This window comes from Lathyrus oleraceus, chromosome 2, assembly GCF_024323335.1.
Source record: "Lathyrus oleraceus cultivar Zhongwan6 chromosome 2, CAAS_Psat_ZW6_1.0, whole genome shotgun sequence".
In the NCBI taxonomy this organism is placed as follows: Eukaryota; Viridiplantae; Streptophyta; class Magnoliopsida; order Fabales; family Fabaceae; genus Lathyrus; species Lathyrus oleraceus.
In genome coordinates this window covers 92,300,075-92,325,986 of record NC_066580.1, presented here as the reverse complement: position 1 = coordinate 92,325,986, position 25,912 = coordinate 92,300,075, and the positions used below count along the sequence as shown (strand labels likewise).

The following is a 25,912-nucleotide window of genomic DNA, read 5'->3' as shown; positions in this document are numbered from 1 at the left end:
CAAACAAAAGATGTTAGTGACATATTTTTGTGCTTTTGGTTAGTAAAAAAAATAAGAAAAACAATAATATACAATTCAAGCATGCTTGGTGATCTCAAACCACTCACAAGAGGTCCCACCCAAATGTAAGGGGACCAAGATGCTTATGATCCTTGAGGCAATGCAAATGCAATGTTATGATGCCATGAGGGATCTTAGGGACAAAATTAGGGTCTTACAGATGCCCCTATTTAAGGTCATTCTAGCTGGAGAAGTGAAGGTTAAAATCTTCATCTCGACGGGGTAGAATGGGCTTAAATAATAACAAAGAGACGAATTTTGGTCCCTAAGAGACCTCATGATGTGAGTGTATGTATGCAAACTGTAATACTCTATGGGGGGATGAGTCTACAAAGGAAAAGATCAGAAGGAATCTGATGATCCCTATGAATAATTCACTCTATGGGGAAGATACTCTACCGGGGAGTAAAGGGATAAAAATGCGTGAGCAGGTCACGACTTGAAACTCGCTGAGAGGCACGAAGGAAATCCAGTGAAATACATCAATGGAAAGACTCGAGCTGACTCAAAGATGCACGTATTGGGGAATATGCCAATACAGCAAAAATTATCCATAACGGATACTTCGGATAAAAATTCGAACTCAGGTGGGGAAATATACAAATGAGGTATTACCGGTTACTAGGTAATCTACTTCCTTTATTTTCCCCACCAGATTCATTTTCACGTTTCCCCAAGAAGTCTATCCTTGATATGTTCATCCTAACCGATGACAGATATTCTCCCTTTGTGGTTTTCTACCCAGTAAAAAGGTAGTTGTAATCCCTATTTCATTCCTCAGAGAGTTAGTCCTTGATATGTTCATCTTAACCCATGACATATTTTCTCCTCTTTGCGATCTTTTGCCCAGTAACTAGTAGTTGTAAATCCTGCTTCCCTCTGCTGAGTCTATGCTTGATATGTTCATCTTAACCGATGACGGATACTCTCTTTTTTTGGTATTATATCCAATAACTGATAGATATAATTCCTACTTATTCCTCGACAATCTATCCTTGATATGTTCATCCTAATCAGTGACGAATATTCTTCCTTTGAGTCTATCCTTGATATGTTCACTTTAACCAGTGGTGGATATTCTCTCTATGATCTTCTTCCCAGTAATCGATAGTTGTAAACCCTATTTGATATTTTCCCCAGTAGGCTATTCTTACCCAGTAACCGGTAACGAATGCACCTCTTGTTTCTCAGTGAGTCATCCTTGAAATGTTTACCCTAATCGGTAACAGATGTCTCTCTGTCAAAATACATTATCTTCCTACCCAGTAATCGGTAATGGATAATATACTTATGGTACTCCTGTGTTGAAGTTCATTCTTCCCCAGTTGAGTTTGAGTGCATATTTCCTCAATGAAGTCACCACTTTTTGTTTGGTTTGAGTATTTCAGTTTTGTTCTGATTTACCCGTTTCCCCTGTAGATTTTCCTTATCCACAACCGATTCCTTGCATTGATTTATTTTCGTGGAATTCTTCTCGTGTCTCCAGCAGTTTTTAAGTCGTAGCCTAGCCTACGCACAAATGTTTATCCCCTAGAGTCTCTGTCTCCCCAGTGAGTTTTCCTTATGGAATGCATTATGCTCCTGTGGATTTTCAGTCTCTCCAGATTCTTTTCCTTTGTGGCAATATTTTCCCCATATAGATTATTTTAACATTCATATTATATGCATCATGAGGTATCTTAGGGACCAAAATTTGTTTCTATTGATATTATTTAAGTCCATGCTACTGAGTTGATACGAAGATTTTAACCTTTACATCATCAGTTAGAATGTCCTTAAATAGGGGCAGCTGTAAGACCCCAATTTTGACCCTAAGATCTCTCATGTTATCTCATCATATGCATTGGCTTAGAGATCACACCTTGGCATCCTCCTTACCTCTCATTCATTGGTTTGCATCAGGAGAGGTCACCAAGCATATTTGATTGTATCATACTTTGTTTTTCATTATTTACTAACCAAAATACCAATAAAATATGTCAATATATAGTTTACTTCTTTTGTAGGCAGTTTGTGTGCTCACCTATGCTTCATCAAGCTCACAACTAGGGTTTGAGACCCTCAATGCAAGGAGATCAATCAAGAGATGGTTTACATTGACTCTAGACATCATGTATGGATCCCCATGGTCTTCACATATCATTTTGATCAAGAAATCATCAAGAGTTTGAAGCTTGTTTGCCTTGGAAGCCCTAACTCATTTGGGTATCTTGTGTGACTTCCTCAACAAGTTTCTTCATCATTTGATCAAATATTTCAAGGGATACTTCATATTACATCACCTTACACATATATTATCCTCCATGAGTCCCAAAGATCAAGAGAATATCAAGTTTGCAAGTTGGTTCATGGTGGTTGACTAGAGAAAGTCAACTGGTCAAAACTGGGGTTCCCTAGACCCTATCTCCTACAGGTTTTTCCATATGAAAATGATTCCAAGAGAAACGTTACTCATAATGACATTAAAAACAACTTTCATATTGAAGTCAAGATCTAGTTTTGCTTGGAAAGTCATTTTTTATGGTGAAAGATTATAGGTCATTTTGTCTGAACCCTAGTTAGGAGGCCAACTTCCAAAGACCATAACTTGCTCAATTTTTATGAGATGAAATCCATTCAAGTTTCAGGATTAAATTAGCGATGGCCTTTCTAACTTTTATGTTTGTAATAAGTTCAAATTTAATTTTCAAGGGCATGTGCCAAGAGGAAACATTATAGGTTATTTTGGGCCATTACCATTGAGCAAGTGATTTTCGTCAACTTCTAAAATGCATAACTCCTTCATGACAAATCCAAATAAGGTCAAATTTGTGAAAGATCTACAACTTTTATGAAGGAATTGTTTCCATTTGAACTTCATAGCAAAAGTTATTTAAGATAGAAGAAGTGAACATTTGGCTTGCTACTTAGAAAATTTTCAAATATGTTTGATTTTCCAAACTTCCACCTAAACATTCATCATGATCCAAGTTTAAAATGGAAAAGTGTTCAACATGAAAGTTGTTCCCCTTGATCTCACCTTTCCAAAAAGTCCATGATCACCTCATTTGGCAAAAGAATGAAGGACTTGCGCATGGGTTCTTTTCAAGGGACCAATTGGATGATTTTCACCTTCACATTTCAAACTCAAATGCATGGCCATATGACATGATTTCATCATGATTCTCAAGCAATTTTGGACCTGAATACCTCACTTGATGGGCTTATCACATGCCCATGCAAGCATGCAATGAAAATTGCTAAATTTGGCAAAATTTGGAAGTGTGTGGAAATGAATCACATAGCCTATAAATACAACCCTTCATGCTCAGAATTGAGGACCTCATGCCCAAGTTTTGAACCTACAATTCAAACCCTCACCATTAAAGGATAATCTTGAAGGTTTTCATTTGAAAATCGAGCTTCAAATCTCATTCTGTTTTGAGATTGAAACTCCAAGAGTCCAAGCCATTTTCTGATCTTAATCACTTCCTACAAGCTTCTAAAACCAAGCCAAGCACAATTGGGATCAAGATAAAGCAAAGTTGAAGCTCCCTCGAAGGTAATTTTTCAGAATTTTCATCTTTTCGATTCTCCCTCAATTCTTCACTATTCTTTGTGATTTTTGGTTGGCTGAAGTCCTACCAATGTAGGCAAGAAGATTGAGTTGCTTTGAGGTCAAATCGAAGCAACTCAGTTCATGATCCTCAAAATTCAAGTCCCTGTATCTTTTTATATACTTGGAATTGGAGAAAATTGAGGCCAGATTCAAGCTCCTGAGCATTTTTTCTTTAAATCCATGTCCTTGTTTTTCATTTTAGTGGTGGTTGGTGGTGGACCATTCCGGTGAGGTCCACCGGAGAAGAAGACCGGAGCCCTAGCTCCGGTGGTGTGTTGACACGCCTCATGACCATCAAATCTTGTTTAAATGTTCTAATCATGACCGCTCCTTATGATTACCATCCCTATGACGCGTTGACTGAGGTGTATGGTGTGAAGCGCGCGCTTGGCCATCAGATCTGCCACCTCAATTAATGAGGGAGATCTGATGGCCCTCATTTTTTTGAATTTCCTTTTAATTTCTGAATTTATGTTTAATTGCTTTATTTTGTTTAATTTATAATAATTTCATTTTTAATCCAAAAAATATGGGACTTTCACCAAAAATCTTTAAATATTTTTCTCTTTCATTTTATGAATTAAAATTATTTTTTGGATTAATTTTGATGTTTTTCATGAATTAAATGTTTTTGTGCATATTTTTAATTGTTTAAAAATACTTCTGACTTTTCAAAAATCATGAAATTTTTGGTCTAAGGTCCTTTGATCTTGTTTGACCTAGGATACATCTCTTGGCCACTTATTTGGTGTTTTGAAGAGGTTTTAGGTTTTGACCAAATTAAATTGAATTTTAATGCATTTTTAAATTGATTTTTAATTGATTAATTGTGTAAAAATTATGTTGATCCATTTTTATGGTCTTGTGATGTTTGACTATTTGTTTGGGCCTTGATCAATGTTGATTTAACTTTTGTTGGATTAAAATAATTGGATTTAGGGGATTGATGAAATGTATATTTCATCTCCCAAAATGAATGAATGATTTTAATTTGATAAATTTCCTCCCATGACGAATTTGTGTTTCTCTCATTCCCCTCTCCCTTTATCTTCATCCATATTCTTTCCATTTCCTTTCATTGAACAATGAAATCTCAAGTATCCTAAGGCTAATTGGTTCATCAATGACTTTGTGTCAGATGAACCAATACAAATATGGACGAGATAAGTCCATCCCTTTTGATCTTTTTCTTTTAGTGTGTGGTATGTTTTAGGAGTTTGGTTAATTATACCAAATCTCTAACATGCATTAAACACCTAAATTTGTATTGCCCGACCTCAGATAGTTGTGACTTCTAAATAAGTCCAATTACGATTGCTTAAGATAGAGCTAAAATTGACCCTAAAGGCATATCATTCTAGTAAGTGAGATTATAAGTCTCCCATCTTTCATGGTATTGTGTGGAAACTTGACCTTTTTTCCTTCCTATGGAAAATATCTTGGTTCAAGGATACATGCTTGTGAATAGATGGTTGAGTGTTCTCCAAAGAATGACTTAATCAATTAAAAATAAAAACACTACTAACATTCAATTAACTTTGACTAACATTTGACTAACTCTTATTAATATTGCTTTACTTTCAAGTCATTTACTTTATGTAATTTAATTTCTAGTCATTTATCATTCATTATCATTTACATTTCATTTAACTTGTTTATGTTTATGCCATTTGAGCCATATATTGTGATTGTATATATTTTGTTTGTGTATTTTTATTGTGTTTGTGGTCTTAGGACCTTAAAATATTTAATAAACAACAAAAACCCTAAAAAATGTTTGGTGGACTGTTGATCTTGATCTGAACTTTTGGACTTAGAACTAGGTAACATTCTCTGTGCAAAAAGGACTTGGCCAATGCCAACATTGTTAGACCAAGTTATTTTGAACTGAGCCTTCATCTGATGCAAGTCTTGGGATTTATTTGAACTCATCTGCTACATTGTCTTGATGCAAACTGTTATTTTGAACTTGTGTATGATGCTTCTCTCTGAGTTCATCAAGGAGTATTCCATCTGATACATAAGAAGACAAGAAGACCGATATCTATGGGATTTGCTTGCTTGGATGTGACCATCTTTATTTGATGCCTTGATCTTCATGATGTCTGATATTGCTAATTACTTGATGAGTATTACTGGATTCAAAGTCCAAAGGGAAAGTGAGTTTTTTATATGACATACTTGTCTGTTGGATTGCATCCCATTGGTCAGATCTTTTCAACTCTTAACTTTTAACTTTATGCTTAGGATTGGTCTCTTCATCTCCTCCCACTTCTTAAATTTCAAAACCTCTCCCCCCTTTTCAAAAACATTTCTTTGCTTGTGATTTCAAACTTAGACCTTATTTCAAGTAGAAACTTTGGCCTTATGCCATTGAATTTTCAAACTCCTTTTTCTTAAATCAAACTTGAAAATAAATCTAATCATATTGACTTAAAATTTCAAAAGACAAAAAGACTAACAACTTCATTCAAACTTTTGGGCCTTTTGTGCCTTTCTTATTAACCTTTTATTAAAAGCAACCCACTCATTTTGAAATTGTTACCACGAACTACGAGGTTTTGATCCCTCATTTTTATGTTGGTACATAGACACAAGTTCGAAGGTCTTGTCAAACACAAAAAAAAAAAAATCAAATGAATTCTTTTCTCATCCCCACGCTCTATTTCATCAAACTTCATTTATACCAAAAACACATGCTCACATAAAAAAGGGCTTCCTATGAGTACCTAGGACACTTTGGATGCTAACACCTTCCATCTGTGTAACCAATCCCCTTACCTGTAATCTCTGACATTTTATTAGTTTTGATTTGAAAACTTCCTATCTTTTGGTTATTTTTCGTACTTTTCCCTTTTCCTTTGGAAACAATAAAAGCGCGGTGACGACTCTGGTTTTATTGACGTCAAGTTTATTTATAGCTTGATGGTCATGAATTTACCGCTACACACCCCATTAAACATGTATTACAAACTTGTTCCCTTTGACACAACAGACTTGGCCACCCCTCACATGACACTTTGAATTATCTTAATAAATTTTTTCCCTTGCCTCGATTGTCTAAATCTGATTTACCTTGTGATGCTTGCTTTAATGCTACACAAAAATGTATTCCTTTTCCTGATAGTTATAGTAGACCTGAAACTTATTCTGAACTTATCCATATGGATATTTGGGGCCCTATTTCTACTGTTTCTTTACTTGGCCATCAATATTTGTTAATTGTAATTGACGATTACAGTAGATACTGTTGGATATTTCTTATGAAGGCCAAATCTGAAACTTCCATTTTAATTAAATCTTTTGTCAAACTTATCCAAACTCAATTTAATTGCACCATAAAGACAATTAGATCTGATAATGGACTCGAGTTTTTGTTGAAAACATACTATGCATCTCAGGGTATCCATCAATAGACCTCTTATGTCGATACACCCCAACAAAATGGGATAGTTGAGAGAAAACATCAACATCTCCTTGGAGTGACACACGCTCTTCTTTTCAATCTCACACACCTAAGAACTTCTGGTCTTATGCTGTTTCTTATGTTGTCCATTTAATAAATCGTCTCCATTCTAAATTGTTGAGTTATACTTGTCCTTTTACTCTTCTTTACAACAGAATTTATGATTATACGAATATAAAAACCTTTGGTTGCCTTGTTTATGCTTGTAGTAAATCTGCAACTAAGACTAAATTAGATTCTCGCTCTAGAAAATACATTTTTCTTGGATTCAAATCTGGTGTGAAAGGATCTATATTGTATGACACTGTGAATAAAAATATTTTCATTTTACGTGATGTTGTCTATTTTGAACACATATTCCCTTTTGCCAACCCCCACAATGCTGAATCACCATCCCCACAATCCTTTTACCATCCTTACATTGATGACCCCATTGACTACAACCTAACCAATCGCATTCATGAATCTCCCATTCCCATGGAATGTACACCCTACAACCAAATTATCAATTCTGAACCTGCCACTAATACTCCTCCCACCAAGACACCAACTTTCAACCCTCTTCCCATTACCTCTCCTCAACCCATTCCTATTTTTTCTCCCAATAACCTGTCCATTGAAATCACCAACACAAGGCAATCATCTAGGATTTCAAGACCTCCAACCTATCTCCAGGATTATCATTGTTCCCTTCTTTCAGGTTCCTCTAACTTTCACAATCCTCCAAATTCAGGTACCACTTCTTACTCTATTTTTGATTTCATCACTTACAATAATTTATCTACATCTCATAAGTTGGTTAGGTTAAATATATCTATTATCCAAGAACCTTCTTCTTATATTACTGTCATGCTTGACCCTAATTGGCAACATACCATATCCAATAAACTTAAATCTCTCAATGACACCAACACTTGGGTCATTACTTCTTTTCCACCCAACAAAAAAACCATAGGTAGCTAATGGATTTTCAAACTCAAATACCACCCTAATGACACCATTGAGATATATAAGGCACGATTTGTCGTTAAGAGCTTCAATCAAACACAAGACCTTGACTATTTAGAGACTTTTGACCACCATTAGAATATTGTTGTTCATTGCTTTTTCTCTTAAATGGTATGGTCATCAACTTGACATTAATAAGGCCTTTTTTCATAGTGACCTCGAGGAAGACCTCCTTTCTTTTAGTTGATTCATCTTCTTTGTTGTTGAACATTGATTTTCTTATTTTCTTTCTTTCACTTTTTCTTCTCATCATCAAGTAAGCTCTTTTTTTTCCCACTGGAATAACTGCTTTTGATAATAAAGCTAGTTTTCTACCATGCCCATTAAGCTTATTTACCAACTCTTATTGTTTATCCAGTAGCAAGGATTTTATTCGTGGCCTATGAGTGCCATTCATATGGCTCTTTCAGGAACACTACTCAAATACAAGATCCAAGAAAGAAAGAAAAATACTTTAATGGGTATTCTATGTAAAAAGTGCTAGAAGCAAACAGTAGCAGAGAATATGAAAAAAAAATAACAATCAAACATAAACACCTTTATTTATGAATTAGTTTTTGAAGGGAAAATTTTAGAGTTATGTCTATATTTTAATGTGTATTTGATATTTTTACAAAATTAAGAAAATAATATAATACGTGTTAATAGCATATTTTTTTCCTAATTTTTGTGAATCTTTTAAATAAGCTTGATTTTAACTATTCAATCAAAATCAAATTTTATACATCAATTTTTATAAAAATATTTAATATTTTCAGAATTATTCGTCCCATATACATACAATTCATACAATAAAATGACTAGTTCAGCCTAGCATATTTCAATTGTGCAAAGTCTAGCACTACTACTGGCACTATGTGTAAAATTTCTTGTGGAAATATATAGTCACATAAATACCTGCAAATTTTATTGTTGTTTCTAAAAGTGACTCATGATTTGCCATGAATATAAGATTTTTAGAAACTTGGGTAGCTACGCTGCAGTTTTTTCAAAGTATCAGGTGTTTTTTTTAGCATCCGTACGAAATACTTCTGCAGTTTGTTCTATTGGTATTTGAGATATGTTTGGAAAAATCCGCAGGAGTACTTACAGACTTGCCTACAGCTGTTGCTGCGGATTTTGATAAAGATGTACCTGTAAATTTACCTACAAACTTAATTTTAATCCTATTTATAAATAAGAATAAATAACTTTTTTAAATATCACGCACATGCTCTAAAGAATCAAGAATAATATTCTAGTTTTTTTTTTAATTATGACTAAAATATATTGTTTTTCTAATATTTTTTAAATAAATAATCTTATCACTACAAAAATAATAATAATATTTTTTTTTATTTTTCCTAAAAAGACTTTCTCTATTTTGTATCCTTTGTCAGATATTTATAAATTTGAATTCTTGAATATAAAATTGAAAATTTCTTTTAAATGAAATTGCAGATATTTTCATATCCATTTTGAAAATTTCTACAAATTTTCTACGAATTTGTATCCAATAACTTTAAGGATATTCTTATAATTTTAAATTTTTGAATACAACTGTCCATGTCTCTTTTTTTAAGTTTGTCGCCAAGAAAACCATGATGTATTTTTAGGTTTCGATGGGTTTGAAGTTGAAATTTTCTTAAAAACTTTCTAGCAAAATTTTTTACGAAGTTTTCTATGAATTTTCACAGAAACTTTCTTACAAATATGCTTCCGATAACTTTTCATATGTACTTTAAACAAGTTGTGATAAGAAATTATCGTAATTTTTCATCCCACAAATTTAAATTTTCTTACTTTTTTTTCATGCCAATTTTGTTATAAATTCATTTTCAGAATTTATAATAATATTTTAATAATTTTGAATCCTGGATAAAATAGTTCTCGTGTCCTATATAAAAGTTTGTCATTTATAAATTATTCTACTATTTTAGATTATCTGTGAATTTGAAGTTCTCTATGCATTTCAAATATAGTTTAACTTAGCACATTTTTATCAAAAATGACATTCTTTAAGCTATATCCTATATCTACTACCTATACCTTTATTTCACTGTTCAAAAAATATTATAATATTAAATTCTTTTAAAAAAATATAATATTTTTTATTTTATTTTATTTTTAGATTAAATATACTTATATATAATTATATGATTAATCAATATTTTTTACTAATCAAAACTTTATTTAATATTTATAATATTTTTAATATCTGAATATTTATTAATAAATTTTATAATTTTATTAACTAATTTTTATTTTTTCATTAATCATTTTATTTTACTATTAAAAAATATTTTTAGTTCGTTAATCAATTTTTTATATTTTATTAATCAATTTTATTTCACATATTATTCACGGGACATTGTTCACATTCTACTTATGAAATATTTGTGTATAATTATTGGTGTATGAATAGCATTGGGGTATTTTTATAAGTTATTTTATTATGATTAATTAAGGCTTATGCATTTTAATGATGTTCAAATAATGTAGACAAAACATGGACGATGATTTGATGCATGATAGAGAAAGACAATTTCATCGTTAAACTCTAAAGCTCAAAGTTGTTCATCCACCAACTCATAATTACTACCCCTTTTCATGCATGTCCATAAGTTAAAAGACAAACGATAACAGTTTTGAAATGACATAAACCAGAAAGTTATATGTATTTGCAAATAGCATTGTCTCCAAGTTGAGCATTTTCAAATAAAAAAGGTTAAGAACCCTCGGCTAAATTGACTTATAAATCAGCTTATAGATTATCTATTGATTTACAATCACTAAGAGATTATGATACTACGTTTTCATTTAAAGTCTTTATATTAAAGTATACAAGTCATTTCTCTTATATATCGAAAGACTCATCAGGATGGTTCATAGCAACCTTTTCCAGCATTACAAAATTTCAACAACCAAAACAGGAGCAGAAAATAAGTTCAACACATGTTGCTGATTATATGTGTAAGCTTATATATTAATCTCTTTATAGTAAGAAACTAACAAAAAAAAAAGGAACTACAGGGGTTAGACAAACACACCTAAGATCATACTAACTTAAGTGGCAAACAGCTAAGCCTGAATTATGGTGTGATTATGATATCTTTAATATGTACATACATAGCTATAGCAAGTGGATATTAAATTAGGCTAGTTAAAGTACCATTAACGATATCAAGAAAAATAGCCGCAATGAGTCATGAACTCTATGCTAAGAAATTAGATTAGCTAAACATGCATTGTAACTCCATACTTGTAAACTGATTATACTATAATAACTCTTTTCAATCCCCCAACAAATGATGATGATTGGTTATGCAATAAGTGAAATTCTAATGTCCCTTTGAAAAAAAGGGGACATCCCATTACCTACCTTGTTGATCAATAGTGAAATTCTAATGTACCTGGAAAAAAAAGGGATATCAATTACCTTGTTGATCAATAGAAAAGAGTTTCAGTTTAATGAAGTCATGATGCAAGAATCTTCTATTAGACGAATGGATATTTAGACGAATGGATATGAGATGATGAATCCTATTCAATACAGATAGGTTAAAATTAAAAAAGTTATAAGAAATTAGGACAAAAACTTGACCTAAAGAAAACAAAATATTTTGGGTTTTGTCTTGTCTATTTTGAGTGATTTTAATGTGGTTCTTAGTTGCGCTAAGAGGAAGGGGTTACTATGGGGACCTAGGATTTGAGTTTTGTGGAGTCTCGAGAGTTTGGTGTTTTCATTGAAACAATGGGTTTGGTGGATTTACCTCTGCTGGAGATGAGGTTTATCTAGTTCCACTCAAATGGGGTCTCTATGAGTAGGTTGGATTAAGTTCTTCCTTAGGATGGGTGGGAGGAGGAGTGGGACTAGGGTAGCCTGTGGGCTTTGGCCTGAGATATCACTGATCATTGTCCATTAGTTTTGAAGTGATCTTTACTTATCGGGGGGGTATAAACCTTTTAGGTTTAATAATATTTAGTTCAGGGGTGCTTACTTTGAGAGGGTGATCTATGAGTCCTAGTGGTTAGACATTCATAAGGGTTAGATGGCGAAGCTAAAGGATAAGGTGAGAGCTCTTAAAGGGACTCTTAAGGTTTAGAATAAGGAGATGTTGGGGAATATGGATTCTAAGATTTAGATTTGTTCGAAAAAGCTTTTGAGTTTGTATTTGAGAGCAGATTTTTTGCCTATTCTACGAGAGGATTTAGTTAGTAGATCTCTAGTTTTTGAAGAGTCGTGGGATCTCATCCGGTTCAGCGACTCTTATATTTTCCAGATATATATATATATATATATATATATATATATATATATATATATATATATATATATATATATATATATATATATATATATATATATATATATATATATATATATATATATATATATATATATATATATATATATATATATATGATTTTATCATAAAATATGTGATTTACTTATTTTTCCTTACCCCTCAATAAACATATACAATCATTCAAATTGATTTAGAAGATAATAATTTGAAAAATTAAAATATTATTGAAAAACAACTCAGACGCTCCATTGTTTTTTAAATTGCATGCATAATGTAATTCATCTCTCGCTCTTTAACATATAGATTTTGGTTAAATGCCCCAAGTTCTTCAAAGCAACAATTCATTCTCTTATAATTTATCTTACGAAACATCAATTTGAATGAATATGATTCAAAATTTCTCATTCAATTTAATGTTTTGCAAAATTTATCATCACTATCATTATCATTATTTTAATCGATGATGATGATTATTATGGTGACATTGATGAAGATGATTCACTAATTAAATATAATGTTTTGCAATATAAAATAGAAAATAATGAACCATTTCTTTGAAGAACTTGGGGCATTAATGAACCAAATTCTATATGGTAAAGAACGAGAGATGAATTACAGGATGCATGCAATTCGAAAACATTTATTGATCTAAGTTTGTTTTCAAATATAACTTAATTTTCATATTATCGTTTTCTAAATCAATTTAAATGAATGCATGTTAAGTAAGAGATTAGTGACAGAAGCAACCTACATACAATATAATAAACTCAACTAGAATTTAAAAGAAGACAAACATTTTGAACAACAGCATATCAACTCATAAAATGTTTCATAAACATACATTTTATTGAAAAGATTCGTGGAGAATGAAGATGGAGAAATTATCTACTTGTCTCAGAATAGAATATACAATGAAAAGAGCATGAAGTTGAAGTGGGAGTAGGAAATTTGTGTCTCGTGATATGGGTATTTCACACAGGTGTGCGTCTTTCACATTAGCTTCGTCCTCCTTGTACTTTTCTTTATAGCAACACAAACAATTTTTGAACCACACCTACAAGTAAAAATGTATATTAGCATGTTAACCTAATTTGTAAACATAAATTAGCATGACATTGTAATCCTACAACAACAAAACAAAACAACATAAAACAACATTTATCAACATAGCAACAAAAACAACAATAACATCAACATATATCTGAGAAACATTTATCAACAATGAGTATTAACTCATAAACTCATAAACATTTATCAACAACAACATACATCAACATTTATCAACATAACAACAAAAACAACAACAACATCAACATTTATCTGAGAAACATTTATCAACATCAAGTATTAACTCATAAACTCGTAAACATTTATCAACAACAAGTATCAACAACAAGAACAACAAGAACAAGAACAAATAAAGATAACCCAAAAAACCACAAAAATTAAGCCAAAATGAAAACCCTAATAAAATTGATCTGAGAAACATTTATTGTTTTGAAAACGATGCTGAAATTACAAAGTATAATTGGTTTCTTGATCGGTAAGAAACCCACAAGGGTAGAAAAGAAGAAAACAATAAGAACACAATGAAATTGGTTATAAACTGTTATTCTTTACTTTCTCTTTGAAACAAGATTACAAGTGTTATAGAATAACAAATAACCTCTCTCACCCTAATTGGAATTTGACTTGTTCAAGAATGAGAGACTAGTATGTTATTTATAAGAAAATTGACATATTAAACAATTGGGCTTTTACACACAGGCTCATTACACAAGCTAACTTAGAGAACAAACTAACTTAAACAATTGCGCATAACAAACAAGCCTAATTCGACATGCTAACAATCCTAACATACTTCGACTACAACATGTGAACAAACTTCGACGACATGCTAATGATCCTGTTGGATTGTCGAACCAAGAAACTACCCTTCGACCATACTAAAGTTTGATCCAATATCTTACAAATCTCCACCATTGATACAACTTTATAACATCAAGGGAAAAAACTAACTTTCTTCATGCAGCTTTATCAACTGCATAGTCAATTTTTATTTATCCTTTAACGCGGTGTTCATGACTGCGGCTCCCTTCAAATGCTTCTAAACAACCCTATTGAATCGGTAGGGCTTTCATCTTCAAGCTCCACGAATCGAAATCGTTCACTCCAGTGAAATTTTCAATCTCATACTTTGTTAACGACATCTTCTCCATGCTCACCACACCAATTTATTGTGAAAATGATACGGAAATTACAAAGTATAATTGGTTTCTTGATCGATAAGAAACCCACAAGGGTAGAAAGGGAGGAAAAACAATAAGAACACAATGAAATTGGTTATAAACTACTATTCTTGACTTTATCTTTGAAACAAGATTACAAGTATTACAGAATAGAAAATAACCTCTTTCACCCTAATTAGGATTTGCCTTGTTTAAGAATGAGAGACTAATATGCTATTTATAAGAAAATTAACATACTAAACTAATGAGTTTTTACACACATGATTTTTACATAAGCTAACTTAGAGAACAAACTAACTTAAACAATTGGGCATAACAAACAGACCCAATTCGACATGCTAACAATCCTAACATACTTCGACTACAACATGTGAACAAACTTTGACGACATGCTAATGATAATGTTGGATTGTCAAACCAAGACACTACCCTTTAAACATACTAGAGTTCGATCCAATATCTCACATTTATCAACAACAACAACATACAATAACATTTATTATGATTTATCAATAAAACCACAACAACATATCAACTCATAAAATGTTTCATGAACGTACATTTTATTGGAAAGATTCATGGAAAATGAAGACGTTCTTCTTGTATTATTTATCCATAGCAACACATGGAACAATGATGGTAACTGAGATAACCCAAAAAACACAAAAATCATGCCAGTTGAAAGCGGAATGATAAATAAGAAAGCGTATGAAAAACATAGATATATGGAAGAACCTATACAAACAACTTATGAAGAAGAAAAAGAATGATAAAACGTATGAACTTGACTACCTTTTGGTATGAAAAAGCTTATGACGATGAGTTTTTTGCATGTGGAAAAGAGAGATGTTAGGGTTTTGTTTTGAGAGTGACAGTTATGCTATACAAAAATCGTTGTTAATAAAAATCATAATAAAATGTAAATACTATTCACAACGGTTTATGGTAATAACCATGGTAATAGGTATTTTAATATTAATATATTTATTAGACTATAAGCATATATCACAACGGTTGATAATAAGGACTGTGATGAAATGTCTTTCAATAAAATAATAAAAAATTCAGGCAGTTTTTATTAAGCCCTTAGTATGTTAGCACATACACAACCAAAACATGAGAAAAACAACTAAAATAAAATCTAGAGATGCACAAGCATTAGATTTATTATTGTACATAAGTTCGATGAGGCTATAGAGCCTTTACAAACATAAATAAAATATGCTCAGATATAAGGGTCATCAAACTGAAAGAAAAACTTAAATCTTCAGGATCATAAGCCTTCAGTTTTCATGCCTAATTGAATCCAAGAAGTTATCCCCATATTCATCTAACTCGAGGTCACTTGATTCCGTTATCTCTTTAATAACAACTTCTATCTGTCTTATCTTCTCAGGATTCAAATTGGTAATCATTATCTTCTTAGTTCCAGGTGTCCTAACATCTCCTGCTTCCTTGGACTTATTTAACCAAGACTCCATCATATTAGCAACATTCTTAGGAATCTAAATTTCTTTGATAGGTACCCTCCCATTAGATTGGTTAGATAAATCTTTAGAATTTTGATTCATGTTGAGAGGAAGAAGCTTATGAGGACGAGTTTGCTACATTTGGAAGAGAAAGGTATTAGGGTTTTGTTTTAAGAGTTCAGCACGGTTGTTAACAAAAACTGTAATAAAATGTAAATACTTTTCATATCGGTTTCTAGTAATAACTGTGGTAATAAGTATTTTAATATTAATATATTTATAAGACTATAAGGATAAACCCTTTTTTTAACTAAAAATATACACAATTTTGGGCGTTGGAAATTGAAGCAAGTAACCTTTCATCTTTCACAACGGTTGTTATTAAGGATCGTGATTAAATATCTTTCAACAAAAGAATTAAAAATTCAGGCACACGAAAATGAGATAGTACTACGTTTGTTTAAGAGGCCGTAGTAATATGGTGTTACCAAATGTATATTTTGTAGTAGTGAATATTGGCAGATAGGCTTCACAGGGTCATGGGGGAGCTTATCTCCCCATAGAAATAAACTTTTATTAAGAAGAAGAAGTTAATGTATGAAATGGTATCTCTTAATGAGTTGGTAGATCTTGCTAAAGTGTCTAAGAGTTAGTTTATTTTTTTAAAGTGGATTCGCAAAGTGTTATGACTTTGTTAGTTGGTCTTTCCCAAACTATATGTTACACATAATTGGTTTGGTGATTGCTGGAGGGGATGGATTCGTGATTATGTTTTTTCGAGTAGCCTCTCAATCTTGTTGAATGGTTTCCTCACTAAGGAGATTAATATCTAAAAGGTTTCGAAACAAGGTGATCCTTTGGATCTTCTTATTTTTCTTCTGGTGGTTCATGGCCTTAGTGCTTCCTTGCAAATATCAGTATTTGTTGGTGTGTTTTAATGTTTTAAGGTGGGTTTAGATAGTTTGTAGGTGTTTCATCTCTAGTGTGCCGATGACACGGTGTCAGTGGGGGTGTCGTCTGTTGAGAATATTTTGACTATCAAGGTTGTTCTTTAAAGTTTTTGAGCTTGTCCCAAGTTCCAAAGTAAACTTTGTTAAGAGCTATCTGTTTGGCGTGAATACAGGTAGGCTTTTCCTAGATTTGGCAGAGGTCTTTCTACAGTATAAGTTGGGTTCCTTACCCTTTAAGTATCTAGGAATTCCGGTGGGTGTGAAGCCGAAGAAGAAATGAACTTGGGACCCCCTTTTTAACCTTATTACTAAGATACTCATTTCTTGGAGATATATATTTGTTAGACTAGATGGCAGTTGACTCGATGCAAAGCCTAAAGGGAGGGTGGATTAGGGGTGAAAGATCTTAAACTTGTTAATCTTTCCTTGTTAAGTAAGTAGAGGTGTCTGAGTCTTTTGGATCTGTCTGTGCTCTGGAGAGACATTAACAAGGAAAGGTATGAGCCTCAGAGGTTTGGATCCCCTTTGGGAGGTGGGGAAGGTTGTCTCAGGAATGTGTCTCATTGGTGGAAAGGTGTTTATCTTCTTGGGTCTCCACCAGCTTAGGAGGTTGGTTATTTTTCCTACTCTGCCATGACGCGTGAGTGACGACTACCCCTCTGTGTGTTTCTTTTGAGAGGCATTTTCTTATCTCGAAGTGGAAGTCTCAGTTTATGGATTCCTTGGTGCTTGAGATTGGGATGCTTGGGTTTGGAGTCTTTTGTGGAGGCGGACTCTCTTTGTCTAGGAAGAGTGGCTATTGGAGGCTTTGCTTGTCATTATTTAGGGATTGTTATCCGTGATTGAGAAAATGATTGGGTTTGGAAGCCAACCCTGATTAGGAGATTTTTTGTTGATTCTACTTATGACAATATATTTTCTTTGTCTAGGGTTAGTGAAGGTAAGTTGGAGAGAGTAATGTTAGGGTTGTCAATGATATGAAAGAGTTGGGCGCCTTTTACAGTTGGGTGTTGTCTTGGCAGTTGATTCAAAATAGGTTGCCAATTAGGCAAAATCTTCTAAGACGTCAAATTGTGTTGACGTCTAGTAATAAGGAGTGTGTTATATGCGTTAGGAAGGTAGAGTCGGCAGATCATCATTTTGTTTTGTTTGAGGTTGCTTCTGCCATCTAGTATAGAGTTTTTAACTAGGTAGGGAGGTCAGATCCTCTGCCACATTTGATTCTAGGTGTTTTTTTTAGTTGTTTTAGGGTATTAGTCACGGGAAACAAGTGTCTTAAGGATTGATATCAATCGAACATTCTTTGGTTTGGACTATTAGGAAAATTGCACGATAAAATTAATTTTAGTCGGGAAAGGTTGTCGGTTAATCACTGAATATCTACAAATATTAGTTTGACTTCGAAGCGGGTTCATGCTAATGCTTTGGGCTTCAACAATTCTTTGGTTGACTAGGAGCGAGACCCACTTAAGTGGATATATAATTAAGGGTGTTTGTTGGGTAGCCAATTTCCCTTTTTTATGTAGGTGATCTTGCCTACATTCTTCCTCTTTGTTCTCTCTAGAGATTTGTTTGCCTAAGAATTCAGGTTAGTCCTTTCAGGTTGTTGGGTTTTCTTTTGTTCTTCTTGGGTGACCGTCTTAGTTTGTAACAAGGGTTGGTTGGGGTTTTATTAGGCGCTTCAGGTGCTCTTAATTTTTTAAAAATATTTTGTAACTTTTGTTTTTTTGTTACTTTTGTATACTCTATAACATTTGTTTTCTGTTAACTTATTATGCGGTTCATCATTTGCTATTAAAAGACAAACATACAACACTAAAAGTTTTTTAGTGTTGAAATCAACTCAAAAGAGTGTTATAGGTCAACCTAAAAAGGATAAATAGCTAACTAACAAACATACAAATGGGTAAGTACTGGACATAACGTTACAGTATAAACCTTTAAAGTATTTGATAATTTTTGGTCTAATACGATGTTTGATGGACAATGAACATGACAAATAAAATAAAGTAAAATTTACTATAATATCCTTTATAAATGAAAATATTAATATAAGAGAGCGAGAGAGAGAAGATGCCATATTTTTAATAAAAAATAAAGGGTATTTTGTATTTTAAATAACTTGTACCGGGGATAAAAGAGTATTTTTTATTGTAAATATGAGAGAGAGAGAGAATGTATTTTTTAATAGAAAATACAAGGATATTTTGTATTTTAAACCACCTTTACAAGGGATAGAAGATATATTCTTATTGTAAATAATAAGAGAGGAGAATGAGAAAGAGTGAGTGATAGAATATATTTTTAATAAAAAATAAAATAGTACTTTTATATTTTAAATAACTTATATTAGAGAAAATGGGTTTTTATCTTTGTATTTTCTATATATATATATATATATATATATATATATATATATATATATATATATATATATATATATATAATATTTTTAATATAAAATAAAATTGTATTTTCGTATTATAAGTAACTTGTTCTAAGGGTAAGAGGTTGTTCCATGGTTTAATGATGGACAAAAATTTCTATTTTTGTCCAGTCCTTTATACTGATTTTTGTCTAATCATATGAACAGTTTTTAAATCAAACACAAGATAGCTAGAGTTGTGTTGTCCTGTCCTTAATTTTTTAGCATATCAAACACACTCCAATGATAAATCCAACAAACCTATGTACAAGTGTGAAACTAAATTGCAAAAACGAATGGTGAGCAAATGATTGCGAGCATCAAAGCTAGAGAGGAACCCAAACAGATCCACTATATAACAACTCTTGCACGATCAACAACAAGCAATATCGTCCATTTCGAGAAAAATAGTCATGGTAGCCATATCGGAGAGTTTCAGAAGGAGGAAGGAGCCGGCAAAACCTAAGTGTAATTCATTGAAAAAGATTCAGACAATTCAATAATATTGATTCAAAGAAAAGCAATCGGTATTACCAACCAACAAAAGCAACACATATCCGCTAAACAAAACCGTGGCCATGAGATACAAACCCTAATTAAAAGATGATGCAAGAATTAAGTATATGATAAAATTGGTCTATTGATTATTTTCTTTTTTTCTTTGTGAAAGTACTTTGAATATGTTTTTTTAATGCATTTTTGTTACTGTTACCTAAAAATAATCAGAATATTTATATTCTTCAAAAATAATATTTGTAGTAAATATATTAAATACTATTTACACATATTAATTACTTTTGTTTATAAATTATATTTCACTAAATGCATGACACTTGATTTTATAATTGGAAAAGAGAGACTAGGGCGGTAGAAGCCCTCATGAGGGAAAAAAACTTTACAAATTAAAGACCTTTTTGAGGCACAAAAGAGGAAATTGTTTCCCTAATTGACAATGACAATGTAGGCCACAAAAGAGACCAAATAAAGAACTTTACAGAAAAATGAACTGATAATATGCTTTGGAAACAACAAAAAGAATTGACCCCTCAGGTGATGGCTATAAAAGGATAGATTCTCAAACTCACCTTAGGCATAAAATATAATACTATCATTACAAAATGACAGGGTTTGGCTCATCATGTGGAGCATGCAAGTTCCTAAGAAGAAAGTGTGCTAGTGATTGTGTTTTTGCTCCTTACTTCTCTTATGAACAAGCTTCAACTCATTTTTCAGCTGTGCATAAGGTTTACGGTGCTAGTAATGTTTCTAAACTATTGTCACATCTTCCTATTCAGAATAGAAGTGATGCTGCTATTACTATATCTTATGAAGCCTTGGCTCGCATGCAAGATCCTATTTATGGTTGTGTTGCTCATATCTATGCATTGCAACATCAGGTTAATTTCTATGTTCTGATCATGATTTTAAATTGTAGTTGCTTTTATAACATGAACTTTTATATTGCACGGAAATATGTCGTCGAAACTACATGTTGCAGAAGTGCACTTGTGAACAACAATTTAAAACCATAGTTATGATCCTGCAAAACAGTGTTATAAATTGTTATTGCTTCGATAATTGATATTTTGAAAAATTATAGTCCAATGCGGCTGATGCAACTTTAATATAATCGTTATCATAGATATATCCATATTTTTTTATGTCTTGGCTAAACATAGTTGCGGAAATTTTAAATGTGATAAGTTCGTGAAGATTTAATATTTAAGAGCACGCTTTTAAAGTATGTGCAAATAATTTATGTGTTGATGCATCTACAAAGCCCTAGATTAGTCGATTCTAGTGTCAGATACTGAGTTTTATAAAAAAATACTAATAATAATTTATTTTTTTCATATAAACATTTAAACTTTATATATATACTTGTGTAGGTTGCAAGTTTACAAGAGGAGATAGATATTCTTGGAAGTCTAATGGAAACTTCTACTTTTAGTATTGTGGATTATGGCAATGTCCAAGCTCCAATGAACTCAAACAATGGAACACAATATTACCCTAATCAATTGGCTAATTATCTTTCACAAGAAGAAGGTTTCACATCATGTCAAAATTTTGAATCATACATGAATATTGATATGGATATTTCTAGTGCACATGGAATGGTTGAGCCTTTATATGGTGATTCCAACTCCAATCCATTAGAGAGGTTTCTTTCAGGAATTGATCAAGAGGGTTTCCTGAACCACCCTTGGTTCAAGCATAATGCAGACATGTAGTTTGAAGAAGGAGTAGGGAATATTATTTTATTAAGTAGTTACTAGACTATATTTAGTGCTTAATTATTCTACTTAAGTGCTTATCCCTACTTTGTACAATGATTGCATGCAATGAAACTTTTTTGATGTGTGTTTTAAATTACAATCATAAATCATATAACATGTGTTGGATTAATGGCACTTCCACAATATTTTTATTGCAAAAAAGTTGGAAAAAACATTCAATTTAAATATAATATTATATAATGTGTTGTGTTTAATTTAAATATAAAATCTTTACCTCTACATCCATTATGTTCAGAAGGTAGAGTCTAATCAAGAAAATTAATTTGCAAGAATAGTTGATAGATGATTACAATCAGTTTAGGATAGAGTGATCTGTAACCAACTTTTAATTAATACTAACCAACTTATAGTTACATCTAACAAAATTATAACTATATCTAACAAATCTCAATCACTTTAAATTTAATCACTTTAAATTTGTATTTGTTTTCTCTTTTTATTTTTTTAATTATTTTTTTGTTTTAGTATGTACCGAGACGTATCTCCTATAAAAGTGTTTGAAATTAATCAAACAATTGATTTCTTGAAGTGGAATATTTTTTTTAAACCTACGCAGTTTATCAGACAATCAACAAAATCAATTTCAAAGTATAATAATGGAAAATTTAAATAATAAGAACACCAAATTTTTAACGTAATTTTTTTTAAAATGAGATAATAAAAATCGTAAGATATAATTCAGTAAATCCTCCCACTATATAAATAATGAGTATATACTAATTTTTTTAGTAACACTAAAGAATAATAATCTCCGCCATTAACCAACAAAGATGGGAAACACACTATATTGCAAAACAACTCTAAGAGAATGTAAAACTACTCTACAGAAATATAAATAAAATTAACTAAGTTATAGGAACAAAATACTTAATTTATAGCTCAAACTGATAAAATTTACTACACATTTATCTATCACTCAAAGTTATAGGACCAAAACCCCTTAAGAAGTGATTCTAAGTCTTCGAATTTAATCCAAAGATTGTTCCACTTATTCTCTCTAGCTTACTCAATAGCAAACATAGTTGCCATGAGTTCTGCAAACAAAGCATTATCCTCATCCAAAAAAATAGTAAAGTCGCCAAGTGATTAGCAAACTCATTTCTGAAAATACCCTCACAAGAGCAAATAGACGGAACACCTAAAACAAAATCGCCAGTGTTGCATTTGATCCAACCTCTACTCAGAGGCTGCCAAAGGATGTTGATAGACTTCTTGTTCTTGGGAGGATGAATAGAGATATGAAGCTTCTTAAGAATACAAAAATTCTCCATGACTGAAGTGGAAGGTTTGATGGTACGATTTCCAACAAAAGTAGCAGCTGTAACAATAGAGAAAACGCACGAGTTCCAAATAACCTTCCTACCCTTAAACCTAGAAAGGTTTCTAGCTTTCCAAATCTCAGAGAAAAGATACACAATGGATGCTTTAAAGGTAATAGCAAGCTGAGCAGACCAGCTAGGTTTAATGGCCAACATGCAGTCATTGAAACAACCTAAATGGCTATGAACATTAAACAGATCATTGAACCACCTCCATATTGGAATCACAAAATCACACTCAAAGAAAATATGAGAAGAAGGTTATGAATTCTTTATGAAAATATAGCACATAAACGTAATAGCAAACCCACGTCTGGACATATTATCGTCTGTAGGAAGCCGGTTATGAAGGAAATGCCACAAAAGAAGATACTTAGATGAAGGAAAGTCATTCCAGAAGTTAGATTAAGGAGGTTTCACCAAAAAATTGTAAGCTTGTTTGAGGTTGAATTCACTGTTCTCCATGCCATGCCACACTAATCTATCTTCAACATGGTGCTCAGGAATATAATAGCCATAAATAAGGTTTCCTCAGATCGAGTATAGTAGTCTGCAAGTTAGAAGGAAAAGACCAAGCTTTATCAAGAAGGTAATTTGAAACTTTGAAAGTTAGAGAATTATGGTACTTATGGTGGATTTGAAATTTGGTGACAAGAGGGGCATCCAGCCAGCAATCTAATTAAAATTTGATGTTTTTGCCATCATCAAGAAACAATTTGGAATTATCAATAATAGTAGATTGCTGAGTTTTTATACTACTCCATAAAAAAGAAAAAATATGATGAGTAATGGACATGTTACCTCTGAAAAGTCTTGCAAAAAGAAGCTTAGCCCAACTGGAATTTTTCTGCACCAAAGCCCAACAAACAGATAAATTAGCAGCATCATTGAGACTTATTAAGGATCTAATCCCTTAGCCACCATTCTTAAAGCTATTGCAACATTTATTCCAGGCATTAGTGGCAACTTTCCTTTTGTCCAAATCCCCACTTCAAATAAAATTACGCATCCAAGATTCAATGTTGTTGATTAACCCACAGGGCTAATTATAGATGGTTAGGATATGCATCAACATACCACGCATCACATATTTGACAAGTTTGAGCCTGCCAGCCATGGAGAGGAGACTAGCTTTCCAAGAAGCAAGCTTAAGCATGATTTTGTCAGCAATGTATTGAAAATAAATGTTTTTAGGTCTCCCAATAAAGATATGGGCATCTAGATAAATGAAATGAGTGAAGTCCATTGTGAAACCAAGAAGATCAGCAAGAGACGTGTGCCTATTTTGGTCCATATCTCGTTATGGTCTTTGTTCTGCTCAATTGTGCAATGCACATAAAAAAACTCTTCTTTTATTTTTTATTTTTTATTTTACCTTTTTCTAAATAAATTGTGGGTCTTATTTTAAGAACGATCCATCCTACAAATCTCCCTCTCATGATTTAAGTGGGAAGTTTCTCCACCATGCATGCCTTTTTTCTACAATTAATCATCTTTTTCACTAGAAAAGTCTTTGTCATCATATTTGAATCATTCTCATCAGTGTAGATCTTTTAGAGTGCATCTTGTATCCAATGATACCGCAAATGGTCCCGCCTTCAGTCCAATCCTCTCATCAAACATGTTCTATTTTTGAAGTAGGACATGTAATTCATGTCCAACCAGACATCACTCTTCCATCAAAAACCCATAAATCATCTTAACTTTTACCCCTAAGATCTCCTCTTAGAGAACACAGTCCTATTCAGAGTCAACCTCTAGAACAAGTTGCATCTAAAATTCAGATTAGAACTGAACAAGTTGTTCAGGATCTGCAAGACCCCAATTTTGACCCTAAGATCCCTCATGCTATCTCATCATATGCATTGGCATTGGGATCACACCTTGGTATCCTCCTTACCCCTCATTCATTGGGTTTGTATTGTGAGAGATCACCAAGCACTATGTGATTGTATCATACTTTGTATTTTATAATTTACTAACCAAAATACCAAAAATATGTCTTTGCATTTGTCTAACTCTTTTGTAGCTAGGGCACATGATCCCCCTTGATTCATCAAGTTCACATATAGGGTTTAAGACCCTGTTGCCAAGAGCTCAACCAAGAAATGATCCACAATGGCTCTAAGACATCATATATGAGCCCCCACGATCTTTACATGTTATTTTGATCAAGAATTCTTCAAGAGTTTGAAATTGGTTTGCCTTGGAAACCCTAGTTCATCTGGGTATCTTGAGTAACTTCTTCAACAAGCTTCTTCGCCAGTTGATCAAATATTTTAAGGGACACTTAAAATTTCATCATATTATGGATATATGATTTCCCATGAGTCTCAAAAGTTAAGAGAATTGCAAGTTAGCAAGTTGGTTGATGGTGGTTGATCAAAGGAATTCATCTGATCAAAGCTAGGGTCCCCTAGACCCTATCTCCTACAATTTACATCATATGAAAATGATTCCATGAGAAAAGTTACTCTAAATTATATTTAAAACAACTTCCATGTTGAATTCTAGAGCTATTTTAGCCTGGAAAGTGATTTTTTATGTTGAGAGATTATAGGTCATCTTGTCTAAACCCTAATTTGGAGGTCAACTTCCCAAGGGCATAACTTGCTCAATTTTTATGAGATGAAAGATTTCCAAGTTTCACTATAAAATTCAATGTGCGTACTTCAACTTTTACGTTTGGAGTAAAATCTAATTCAACTTTTATGAGCATGTGATATGAGGATACATTAAAGGTAATTTTGGACCAAGGCCATTGAACAAGTGATTTTCC

The 25,912-nt window shown here is 32.4% G+C and overlaps 1 protein-coding gene and 1 long non-coding RNA gene across 2 annotated transcripts; one reads left to right on the top strand and one right to left on the bottom strand.

The window, feature by feature from the left end:
• Positions 1–20,602: 20,602 nt before the first annotated feature.
• LOC127121157 (LOB domain-containing protein 33) lies at positions 20,603–21,748 on the top strand. The gene is made up of 2 exons (XM_051051742.1): positions 20,603–20,911; positions 21,404–21,748. The coding sequence occupies exons 1-2, from the start codon at positions 20,633–20,635 to the stop codon at positions 21,746–21,748; spliced, it is 624 nt and encodes a 207-aa protein (XP_050907699.1). The 5' UTR covers positions 20,603–20,632.
• Positions 21,749–22,491: 743 nt separating this feature from the next.
• Positions 22,492–24,618, bottom strand: LOC127121156 (uncharacterized). The gene is made up of 2 exons (XR_007803332.1): positions 23,935–24,618; positions 22,492–23,683 (listed from the first exon to the last, which is right to left on the bottom strand). It is a non-coding gene; the product is annotated as an uncharacterized LOC127121156 (long non-coding RNA).
• Positions 24,619–25,912: the final 1,294 nt, after the last annotated feature.

Coding starts and splice junctions, on each gene's coding strand:
- LOC127121157 (XM_051051742.1), top strand. CDS start 20,633: ATGACAGGGTTTGGCTCATCATGTGGAGCATGCAAGTTCCTAAGAAGA. Junction 20,912..21,403: donor TCTATGCATTGCAACATCAG/GTTAATTTCTAT, acceptor ATACTTGTGTAG/GTTGCAAGTTTACAAGAGGA.